Source organism: Leptosomus discolor, chromosome 8, assembly GCF_034619465.1.
Source record: "Leptosomus discolor isolate bLepDis1 chromosome 8, bLepDis1.hap2, whole genome shotgun sequence".
Lineage (NCBI taxonomy): Eukaryota > Metazoa > Chordata > Aves > Leptosomiformes > Leptosomidae > Leptosomus > Leptosomus discolor.
Genome location: NC_141398.1, coordinates 42,158,592 through 42,171,369, shown reverse-complemented (window position 1 = coordinate 42,171,369; position 12,778 = coordinate 42,158,592). Strand labels below are relative to the sequence as shown.

At 38.6% G+C, this 12,778-nt stretch overlaps 1 protein-coding gene across 2 annotated transcripts in view; it reads left to right on the top strand.

Annotated features, from left to right (window-relative positions):
• The window catches only part of NFATC3 (nuclear factor of activated T cells 3), a 72,394-nt gene that overhangs the window by 54,953 nt on the left and 4,663 nt on the right, over nucleotides 1-12,778 (top strand). The window contains exons 10-11 of one of the 2 annotated variants that reach the window (XM_086469607.1): nucleotides 4,301-4,402; nucleotides 6,007-6,056. In XM_086469607.1, the coding sequence (XP_086325733.1) occupies nucleotides 4,301-4,402; nucleotides 6,007-6,038 (134 nt within the window). In that variant the 3' untranslated portion in view covers nucleotides 6,039-6,056. Of the gene's footprint in view, nucleotides 1-4,300; nucleotides 4,403-6,006; nucleotides 6,057-12,778 lie in introns of those variants that run through there. The other variant, XM_086469606.1, reaches the window with a different exon arrangement.

Here is a 12,778-nt window from a genome sequence, read left to right as displayed (position 1 = left end):
AAATGTACTGAAAGTTAGAGTCTAGCTTAGTATGGAGGAGAGCAGCTCAAAAACCTGTCATCCTGTCAGTGCAACTCAAACTTGAAATGTTTGTGAGATATACATCTCAAGGTTTTTTTTATGCTGTCTCCTAAGCCCAGAACAAAATGTTGCATCTTGCAGCATGCCCGACATGGATTTGTGTGACAAGAGCTCTAGCCTACATTGTACACAGAACTCAAAATACTCCTGTTAATAAAAGGCATTCTGAAAATTATACTAGTACAAATTATTTAGTAAGGTTGTGTTCAAAATCCTCATTTCCTGGTATTCTGTATATTAAATAGATATTGTCAAGCAGTATGGAGATAGCAATAAAAAGCAGTTTACAATTCTAATTCTTCTTGTAAGCTTATGGGCTCTTGCAGTGAGATGTTGAGGTTGAGTGAGGTGGTAAGACAGAACCTGAAACATAGTGGAAGAGAAATGGGTGTTACGAATGAAATAGAGAAAGATCCAGACTGAGCAGTAGATTAAAAGGAAAATGCTGTAACACTGAGGAAAGGTGAAAGGAATGTTATCCATCTGGGGCTGTCAACAGTCAAAGGATGCTATGACCATATCTTCTAGTGGATTCATTCATTGTGTTCATAAAATGTGTGCCAGCAAGGCATCTGTTGAGAAGACCAGTTATAGACAGCTAACGTGTAAAGAACTTCAGGTAAATCCTCAGGTATCTGTGACCAGCTAATGTTTGAAACTTCCCATTTGCCTCTGAGAGCCACAGAACGCTTTGTAACTAATTCACCTTACTCACAAAGTAAGCTCAACTAGCTGCACCACTGCAAAAAGATTCCCATTTAAGAATCAGAACAGGTTACTCTGTGAATGCAAGTGGCATGTCTGCACCATAGTGCGGATGCTCGCAATAGCAGTGGAACTGGAAGAAGTTAGGCATGCCCTTGTGACACTGGCAAAATTACGCTTGGACCCTTTCACACTGCTTTCCACTGCGCAGCATGTGTCCTCCAGCTCAAAGGTTCACGCTTAATACTTACTATGTTAGACATCTCTATCTTCTTGCATGAGAGAAAGAGGTAAACATGTGACTTAAAGGAGCTGGTTTCACTATGATACATAAATGCAGAGTGTGACATCAGAACCATGACATGAACAGGGCTATTTGTTACTGTACCAAGTAACTGCAGAGCTTGTGCTGTGACTCTGCAGGCACAGTCTGTCTATATAGCTATAAACATAATGTGCACAGGAAAACTATACTCCTAACACTTCATAAAGCCTTATTTTATCAGTTAAAAAAAAACCCAGCTACTTAGTAAAGTTGGCATTGAACCTGAAATTACTAAAAGTAAGCCTGTCTTATGCCTTGAAATAGTAACTTACAAGGTAACCCCACCATGTCCTTGATAGCTGCCACTGCAAGTGTGGCTGCCATATGACTGGTTTTGATCACAAACCAGCCAAATCAGCTGGCTGCTCCAGGGTTAATTATAGCCTGGCAGGTTTGGGGTTTTGGGGGTTTTTTTGTGTGTTTTTTTTGTTTTTTGTTTTTTAAAGAAAGTTGACACTGTACTGCTTGTTGGTCATGTGGAATCAAAACCAGGCTCAATATACTGCACTGACCAGTGGGACGTAGCTGCAGGGATTCATCACATAAATGTAGCTGAAAGAGGTCTATGTGGAGTTGACAAAAGAAGGCCTATATCCGAGGAGGTGTGTGCTGCTGTCTGTCCATAATGTTCTTTGATGTTTACTGATCCTCGTTACCTCTGTAAATACAGCAATTTACGCACCTGTCCTCTAAAACACACTCAGTCCTAGGTGGATGCTACCAAACCTAGACACATGATACAATCTGCCATGCAGTTATGTCAAACTTGGTTTTGCAAAGTGTCTTGAAAAACCCTACTCTGGGCTACTTACTGTAGTGCCACTGCAAGCAATCATGCATTCTAGAACAGGTTTTGGGATCACTTTTCTAAAACCAGTACATCATCTAGTTTAAGTCCCATTGCCCACACATCCTACTTCAGTTCAGTAGTAGTAAAGGATATACAGGCTAAACTTTTAATCAGACCGTGCTACAAAAAATGAAGTTGCTTGACTCCTGTAGGAAGAGATCCTGAAAGCCAAATGGTATACTGCCAGTAGCTTTTTGGTCTGCCTGTACCTGTAATAGAACAATAATTTTAAGTCGACTTGCTGCGTGGACCTAAATCTGGTGCAGATAATGGAAGATTTAAAGTTTTTCTTAACCTTTCTTTACTTAATGGAGGAGCCCAAGACAAAGAGGTAGTTCATAAAAGTATGACTTTTTGGTCAGTTAAATAGATAGCACTACAGGATGTCAGGTTTCTTGATCTCTATTTCAATTTAGTAGTTTTAGTGTTATATTCTTTCGGTACAAAACTCATTTTAGAATTGCTTAAGAAAGTAAAAGTCTTTCTCAAATGTTTATTAAATTATGAGGTAAAAAGGCATTTTTAATGTATATTTATCTGGTACCTCAAGTTTTATCTAACTTCAGTGTGCGTTGAACAAAGTCTTGAAAGCAACAGCCTTTTCAAGTGTGTAATACAGCGTATTTACCACGTTCCACAAACATCACATATTGTGTGCCCAGGGCAAGTGCATGCTTCATTCCAGAAGGTGCTGGCTGGAGACCTGTTACATGTGCTACGCATGACACGTTTTGTCAGGGGTTTATAAAAGCAAAAACTCAATACTGTCAGCAGCTTTGTTAGAACACATAAGAAACTCAGAATCCCTCTATGCATGAAATTAATTAGAAAAATTATCAGAATCATATTTCTCTACTAAAGTGACAGAAAATCCTCATTGTAGAAGCTATGTAGACTTTATGGTGCAGAGAGTGTTGCTTAAAAGAGCTAATTAACTTCTCTGTTCTCTCTGGAGGCTTTTTGTCAGCATGTTTGTTGTCTGCTCCTTTGAAAGCCTGAGCTTTGAAGAGGATTGCCAGTAAAAGTTAATTTGTTTCATCCCAACGTAGTTTTCTGCCCATCTCCCTGGATTCATTAGGTCTTTATTTAAATGTCACTTTCTTTCTGGTTCTACCATAGTTGGTGGGGAAAATGTTCTTTTCTTAATCTCCTATTATTTGACAAGAATTTGTCGATCTATTCCTTCCCTTCAACATGGCAGTGGACATTTTCATTGAAACCCAGATAATGCTTTTCACTTCATGTTTAAATACATGTAACTTTAAACTTTAAACAATTAAGCATAAGAAGTCATCCAAAGAAGTAATTTGAACTGCTTGAATTTCAGGAGGAAGTAAGAATAGACTCTTCATTCTCCCAGGAGACATCCTTAAGCAGGGCTTAGAAATCATGCTGCAAAGTAAATGCATGGCTCTATCCAAAAGGCACAAATTGGCCACTTTCCAGAGTAATTTTGTTAATTATATTAAAGCCTAATTTACCAAACTTGCAGCTCTGTCTTGGGCAGGAAATAAAAACCCAAACCCAACCCAGTATGCTGTTGTAATGCATAGTCACTAATCACAACTGGATAAACACATACCTGTTATTGATTAAAGTAATAAATAGACTATTCTACATTCATGTCTCCTCCAGGAATGACAGTTCAGTGCAATACAGTTCTCCACTTCCTCCTTGGCTTCTCACATTGCCTTGGTCTGACAGAGCCACCTGCACCGATAATACTTTGTTTTCTGACACTTCAAACTGTGTGGCCTGACTGCAGATCAGTCAGTACCTTGGCCAAAACATGCAAATAAGTCCAACAAGTAACGGGGCAGCTAACAGCTGTTTACAGCAACAGTTTCCTTTGTCCAAAGGACAGGAAAAATAAAAATAAATCTTTTATTTACTAGTTCTCTTTTGCCTACCTTGTTCAGTGGAGGTGCTGTCAAGTGGCATAAGCACTTTTAATTTGACCACAGTTAGTAGAGCAGATTGAGACAGTTGTAGGAGGAATGCTCTAAACTAACACAAATACTAAAATGAAACTTATGCAGTATAAAATTATGATGATGCAACTAGGCAGACATCCAGAAATATTAACCATTACCTTTATGACTCTGGCTGCTAACTGAAAAGTAACTAAATATACAAGATAACTGATATTGTATTTAATAGGCACTCTGATAATTTATAAATAGTTACTTATGTCAACATATGTAGTAGTTGTGAATGAAACTGGGTATTTAAAGTTAGTGCTATTCAAAGAAAACTGAAAGTCACTTCCTGGTTGAGTGAACTGTAACTTCTTGGTTTAGTCCAGTCAGTAGTTATGTCTGTCTTCTTCTCTGACACAGACAGTTTTATCTCTGACCTGGAATACCAGCCATCAGGTTCAACAGAGAAATGGACTCAACATTCAGCACTCATGTCCAACTCCTATGTGGAAAATCTAGAGGGTGAGTCTGCTTACTGAAATGCTTCAATGTTTGAAATTGGAGCACGAAGGAAAGGGGAAAGTGTTTTAACAGTCTTAACATCTACCAGTGAAAAGCGCTATGTTACTGAAGTATTGCTATAACTGGACACCTGTGTATTCTGAAATAGTTGGATATTCAGAAGTTGTGAGCCAGGTGTACACTCATTCAGTAAAAACCTCCACTTAAAGTATATATAGCTGCCACAGAACTTCCTGAGTGCTGTAGGATCTAGTAAAACAACAGAAGAGGATATGAAAATCTTAAGCCAAATATGGGCAAAGTTGTAGAGTGGCCAGATCAGTTAACTAGGAGAAATTTAAATGTTTCTTCTTTTTTTAAAAAGATGAAGCAATGTCAACTTAAATAGATAGAATACAGTGGCATACACTATCAATCTAAGAATTAGGAATACAGATTCATAAATATTATAAGATGCTTTCAGCTTCTTTATTCCACATATAAACAAGATAATTATGCACTATGACTCTCTTAAATAGTAACAATGTTAGAAATTAACGCGTGGTATATTGGTCATGTTTGTGTTTACACTCATTTTTCTTAAGTGTTTTCATTTTATTACAAACATGCCTAAAATAACAAAGAAATATACTGTCCCTTTTTTACATGTATATACACACACACATATATATAAACACACAGATAGAACACATTTTACTTTCCCCATAGATTTTGAAAGGGTAAGTGTACAGTAGCTTTGAGATTGTTAAAAATAAAATAACCAAGCTCTGTGAATAGCCTTAATAAAACTTGCACACAATTAGCCTGGTGACAGATCTGAAGTTTGCCCACGAAACAACAATAAATCACAATGTTGGTCTTTTAGCATCTTTCAAAGAAATGATTTGGTTCTGCTTTCCTTACATACCAAAACGTTACTAGTAAGGTAAGTAGCTACTGTTCAGAATGGTGAAACTAGAGGAAGGACTCTCTACGTGAAGTTGAAACTTCTGTATCTTGAAACAGCAAATCAGTTAGTAAAATAAGAGTTGTGGCTTAGATTATTTCTGTGTTCTAGACTACATCCTGTGCACCTCAGCATCTAGTAGGTGCAGAATAATTGTTGAAGAGTAGGAGTTCTTGAAAAATGAAAACTCAATTTAATAATAAAATAACCCCCAAATACCAGTATCATCAATGGAAGTGTGACACACAGGTTGGCAAGCCCCGAACTTAGAATTCTGAAACACAAGCCAACAGATTCCTTTTAAAAGGCGCACACGCAAACAGAAAACAAGACCCAGGGAGAAACATGCTTGGACACAAATGCTAGCATCCAAGAAATACAATTGAGAAACATGACATTTTTAAAAATTGAAATAATGGGTATTTTGTGCAAGAAACATAGTCAGCATGGTACTCATGCAAGAGAGATTTACACGGGAAAGTTAGTAGAATGGTTCTGTACCTTGAAGAATACTTAATGTCCAATCAGGCAAGCTAACTGTATCAACTAGCAGTACAGAATGCTTACAGATTTAACCTTCAGGCTTGTCTTAGGAAGAGTATAGCTTCTGAATTATGCTGCTGAACGGGAGAGCGACCCTAACCCTCTTGTGCTACAGGAGATCAGACAATCTGCACAGGCAGGAAGTAGACTGATGGAATACTTGAGTCATCCTTTATAGAACGGGTAAGTGTGATGAGTGCTTCCTGGAGCACCAAGTCACAACCCACAAGGGGAAACATTGCTCAGTTTGGTACAAAGGAACTGATTCAAAAAAAAAAAAAAATTATCTTTCTTTTGTAGGAAAACAATAAAACTTAAGTAAAACATAGGTGGTCAAAATGATAAAATAGTTGCAAGCAGTATACAAACTATTTATGAAGGTTCAGATTAAATGTATGAGTTCTCTGCAGTGAGAGAGACTACAAGCTGCTTCCAAATGCAGAAAACAGAAAAAAACATGAAAAGTATTAGGCGAAATGTGAAACCTGGCCAACAGATGGCAAATCAGGAATTCAGTCAAAGTTAGATAAATGAACTTAGAAAGGTTTTTATATTGATGTTCACAGTGAGGAACTAGAGTGTCTTGTGCCAAAATCCTTTGAAAAAGGGATGTGTTGCAAGACCTGTCTTAAGTTGAAGTGTCAGTAAAACTGATAAACAGACAGTGACAATCTGGATAACGTGCCAGATGACAGCTCTGAAAGAGCAACAGTTGAACTATTGACTGTAACATATAACCTCTTGCTTAAATCTAATTTGGAGCCAGGGGACTGGAAGTTGGTAAATGTGACATTGCTGCTGCTCAGCTACTCAGAGTAGTGGAAAACAAAAACTGTCTAGAACCCTCCACAGGAAGACCCTGTGATTAAAAGAAAATCAGTCAGTTAAGGGAATGGGAACTGGGGTAAGGGAAGGGGAAGAAAACCAAACCTGCCCTAATTCTGTGCATACAGTGACAAGCTCTCTGTATTATTCTCACTTAAAGCCGTCTTGAATTTAAAATAGGCAATTCTGTGAAAACTTGCTCAGTAGCATTAAAAGTACTTTTAAAAGCATGAATAAATGCTAAGAATATTTAGGAAACCAGCAAAGAATGAACAAATGCCACTATATAATCTAGTATGTGCCCACATCTTGTCCTCGATGTCATAAAAGAATTAGGTGCATACCTGTTGTTTTGCGGGGTATTTTGGTTAAGGACAACTAGCATGACTAAAGATTTGGAACAGAAGTTATCTGAATCCGCTAGGACTCTCCAGCCAGAAAAATGAATGAGGAGTATATGCTAAGTATAATAAAATGAATAGGTGGCATGGAAAAGGTAATGAAAAATACTTCTTGGGAGAGAAAATACTAAGTAACCACCAAGTAATCATTCAGTAAGTTCAACGTATAAAAAAGCATTGCTACAGCTCCACGCAGTTAAGCTTTGGAACTTACTGTCTCAGAATGTTGCAGATGACAGAACTTTGCACAGACCTTAAAGAACCCAGGGAGAAAAATCCAAATGGGACCATTCAGCACAACAGATACTGTCTCTGGCTCAGGAATTCCTTAGCACAAACACATTTTGGAGGCTGGTAGAACATCCTGGGGAAGCATCACGATGTGTTTTCCCTGGATTTCTACTACTGCCCATTACATATCTAATGGTTTGTAATCTGACCTGTTTGCTTGTAGTTCTCTATGGAGGTTTTCAAGCAGTGTTTTTGACCTACAGAAACCTAAAATGCTTGGTAACTGCCTAATAGAGAGATTCTCTTGTCCTGTAGAAAGTACAGATGCTGATTATAGATTACCAAAGGAAAGATACCAAAGATTGCAAAGGAAAAGAGGTCACTTGCACTGTTCCCAGAAGCACTTCCTGAACCTAAAGGCCTTTCTATTTTCCTTTGTGCTTCAGTATGAAATATTTGTCTCTCAGCATTTACAGAGGGGGTGAATTAAGTACAGAGCAGTTTAGAAGCATGCTAGTATTTGGTTGGCATTTGATTTAAAAAGAAAATGCCTTTACGATGTTAGAACTTCACCCGTCTTAAGAGATCATGCTACACCTAAATGCAGTCTTCTTCTAATGTAAACTGTTAGTAAGGTGGCACAGCTATACAAGTTGACTGACAAAGTATGGATTGGTCCCACACTAAGAGAATAAATTAAGGGGACACTGTAGAATTGATTAAACAAACCAGTAGGGAAAAAAGCATAGATCTTACAAACATATCAAAGCACCAGTTCCTCTTTTAAGAACTTGTTACTCTGAATTTGTAATTTCCTTTTAATTTATCCAAAACACTCAGCAACTTATCATTAAAAGCACTGGCTTTCCTAATGTTGTCATGCTGCAGAACACAAGAGCTTTGTTCTGTTCAGTCAGCTTTGTGTAGGTGAGAATTTCCCCTGAGAGGCTGGTCAATACTGCTTGCAGGATGCATCTCCAGTGGAACAGCTGAGAAGATTACTGCCCCTGGCTGTATGTGTCACTCACTGCACAAATGGCTGAGCTGTTCAAACTAATTTTAGTTTATCTTAAAACTCTGGATTGCAAGTTGCAATAGTTTTAAGAGATCTTCATCAACAGTCTGTCTGTTCACGCAGCAAACAGCTGGAGCAATAATTTTATCAGCTGTCCCACTGCAAATCTTCAGTGACCAAGAGGCAAAGCCCTCAGCCTAAAAGATAAGGGCAGGGGGAGGGAGAAGAGGCCTCCAAGGAGCTGTGGCCCAGTTTTCTGTCACTCTCAGTGGCTCGGCTGTCTTTCATGTGTGCAGTCAGTAGGGACTTAAAAAAGCAAGTGGAACACTGTGTGCAATCAAAACAGTGGGAACAACTCAATAAAACAGAATATGTGGTTGCTTTTGTTTTACAAGCTTGACAACAGATCCAGGAGTCAGAGCCAGTTACCTTCTACTCTGTCCCACCAGTACTGATGTTAGTATGCTACTTAATTTTTTTGAAAGTTTACAGGGGCTTGAGCGTCCAGATGACTTACAGTGTTTTTTCAATGCATGTTCTTGCTTTTTCTATGCTGCACAGAAGGGGAAGAAGAAAACAAAACACATCAAAAACCAAACCACAAAAAAATTTGCAATACAGTACTACAGTATCGCCAGGTCAAGTCTAACCTGTCTGTAGCAGAAGGTTTTCTCCCTCCCATGTTAAATTGTGTTCTGCAAAATCTGTTTTCAGCTATTAGTATAAATTTACCAGCCAGCTTACACTATGTGTAAATACTAGGAAAGAAAAAGGTGAAGCTATTGCAAATAAGGTGACAGCTGAAATTCTGATATCTGGAATAACTGCGATAGAGGTCAATTAAACAGACATAGGAAAGTTGTTAAAATCATTGCCATTTCACAGCCTGATTTTTTAAAAAAAAAAAAAAAAAAGCTGTACTGCATTTTGATCCACGCCATATCTGACACAAATTTTCAAAATGCGGTTACCGCTCTTGTAGTGGAGGAACCTGCCACATTTCTGTACAGCGTAGTGTGTGCCTCCCCTTTCTGTTTTGATCTGATCCATCATTATGTCAGGATTAGCAACCTGGATTGTTAGCACATAAAACATTTGATAACATTTTTGATGTTATCCACTCAATTGACACTGATCATCCAAAACTATTTTAGATGATCAGGAGGTACTAAGTGAGTACTAAATATTAGCTAGATCTCTAATTATTTAGTACTTAAAAATATTTCTGGTTCCTCATCTCTTGACAGCAGAAGTCTAGGGTATGGGATTAGCAGTTAGAACACCTGGCACCAAACATACCAAACAGAGAGTGATTTAATTGGGGGAGGGGGTGGGCAGGGAAGAAGGTACTAGAAAGAGTCATGGTCCTACTCACCTAACTGTTCACCTCCATCTTAAGTCTCATGAGATTGGCTCTCTTCAAAGAGGCGCCAAGTATAAACTACACAACACAAATGAACCTGGCAGCCAGACCATAGAGGACCTTAACAACATACTCAAGATCTGTATTACTGAATCTCTGAACAAGCTCTGCAGCCTTCCCCTAGAAATTGTGCTGAAGAAAGAAAGGAAGTTTTATAAAAAATAAGTGCATGTAGTAAAAGCACCATGTATACCTTGGTTTCCCAGTATCTGGTTGCTAACTGGATGGCTTTTAAGGTTAAGTGAAAGAGCACATGAAACCTTTCTAGCTATTTTTCTAGGACCTCGCACCCCATAGTTGAAAGTAGCAAAAGCAGGATAAAGTGTTCTTCTGAAGTACAGAAAAGAAGTTTTCTTTTGTTTATAACGCATCATCCATATAGCCTGAGCTCTGTCCCTTCTCAGGGCTGTCAAAATTGACTTCTTCCTCTCCCAATTTGCCACTCAAGGACTTGGATGTTGCTAGACAACATTACAGAAAACCTGTGTTCATGCGCATGAATAAAGTTTTTCTGTTTTATCACAGACTACTAAAGGTTCTGTGGTTGACATGTGTGGAAGAAGTTGCTGTGTCATGCATTCGAATATTAACCTTGGGATTTCTCTTTTAGTGTTTAATCTAACCTAATTTTCTCCATCACAAATTAATACAGAAAAGAAAACATCATATGATTTCACCTACAGTCTTGTACATTTCTATGCAGGATTTTAACTCTTCTTACTGACTACATGATTTACATTCTAAACTTCTTTAATTTATACCTTTCCACTGTCAGAGACAAGTTAATTATGATAACGCTGGTGAACACAGGACGTCCTTCATATAAAGCCAAATGCTTCCCAATTTAGATACATGCAGGCATCTCATTATTTGCTGCCTTAAAGCAGAGCTGTATGACTCTTCAGTAAGCTCTTCCAAAGGACTTCCAGGCTGCCTAGTTTTGGTGAATATTCAGTGTGGCTTCTTTACAATGTTTTTTTCAGGCTTTAAGAGCTGCCTTCTCTAGAAAAGCTGCTTTCCTGGTCTGAATGCCCCTGCCTCCATCTGCTAGCCTGCATGCTGGATGGGTACTTCCCCTGTCCCCACTGATCCCTTCCTCTGCTCACAAGCGTGCTGGGCACAGCCAGGCAGGCAGCGGGCCCCTGCCTCCTCCCTGAGCCTGTCACCACATCACTCAAACCTGGCAGCCAGACTACTGCACCACAGAGGGCCAGAGCACTTTGATCTCAGCTGCTGGCTTCTGCAGGCTGCGCTGGCTTCGAAGCACTTTTACCAGCATCTGTAAATAATCTAAATCAACATATAGTCTTCCAGAGTCTGCAGGCATCCCCCGACCATTTGTTTCTTACAGATTTCCAGAGAGCTAAAACAGGCACTCTTGGAAAGTGTAAAATAGGAGGATGTGTTAGGAGACTATGGTCTGTGAAAAAGCAAAAACATGTCTTTGCCAGACATCACAGAAAAAGGATTCTGGCCTTTTATTTAGGCCTGCATGGTGCTCTGACAGAACACCGATTTAGATACCTCTTCTTTAAGAAAAAAAAAAGCACATTTGAATACTGGTTGGGTTTAAAAGTTAGCAATCCTAACAAAATTACTGTGGCAAGTAAAACTACTCCACTAGAAATTTCTGTTGGGAAGGAGATAAGTAGATGTTTCCAATGTAAATCCATATGAACCAGATAAATCTGTATTGGTCACATGCTAAAAATGTTGCCAAAAATACTTCTCCCACAGCAAAGTGAAAGGCATGACAGAGCTATCTCACTGAGCCATAAAACAGTTTCTTGTAAACAAATCAATGATTTATAAAAAAAACAAAAAAAAACCAAACAAACAAAAAAACCCAACAACACACAAACCTAACACAAACTGACCTGTAACTTTAATACTCTACATAACGAATTATGCAGAACTTTGGCAAATAAAATCCCATGTGGCCAGCTATTGTGTTCACAGTGTAAGGTGATTTAAGGAAAATGTAATGCCACATGGCTACATGCTGTTGAGTTAAACACCCTGGCCTGTGGGAACTACAAAACGTTGCAAGAGCATAGACCAGTCTGTTCTGATGTTGCCAGTACATGTACGTATCATCTGTCAAAACTTCAAGGAAGTAACTGTCTGATAATCTCAAAATGTCACAGGTATTTAGCTGTGCTGCTTTTTGTTGTACCGCTCATCAAAGTTTTAGTAGCACTGAGCAGCTGCACTATTTGATTTGCACAAAGCAACTGCTGGGTAGCGCTCCGCAGACAATGGCTGTTCAAGGTCCTGTAGTTAGGGCAAGCCAGTGAGCGCCTGGCAGAAACTGATGGAGTAGAGTTCTTACAAGTGAACATCTAAATTTGGTTTAAAAAAAGTAGTCTTGTTTTTTTTAACAGCTGTTTACTTATGCATTGTGTTGGTATAATAAAAATACTTGAAAAAGTATCCTACCTGCAGTCACACGATTTTTGGTGTCATAGTGCCAGTTAAGTTCATTGTATGAAAAATTTTGAATCCAAATAAATTGCAAGTCTTGCAACACTCGAGGGAATTGGTTATTACATAGCTCAGCTGACCGGTTTTAACCTTTGGGCTGCAATACTGTGTATTTTTAACAAGCTGTCCTTGCCTTCGTGCAAGTGAATACTGTTGCCATTGATGGACTTTCAGATAACAACTACCTCCTCCCTGGCTACATACAGGTATATGACATAAGGTAATTTTAAAGCTTTCCTAAGTAAACTAAAAGAATACAGACAAAACTTGTGTTCAGAATTGGATTTTATATACATTATATGTACTTCAGAGCATCCGCAGTATCACTACATTTTCCTTCAAACCCACTTATGCTGCTGCAGCAGCAAAAGGCAATGCTCGGACTGTGGAACACTCTATAAACATAAAAAGCAATTTATACTATCTGTAGATTGATTTGATTATGCTTCTACTAGACAGGAATGGTTAGTAGGAAGCTAAATCCTGCCATGGAAAATTAAGGATGCAT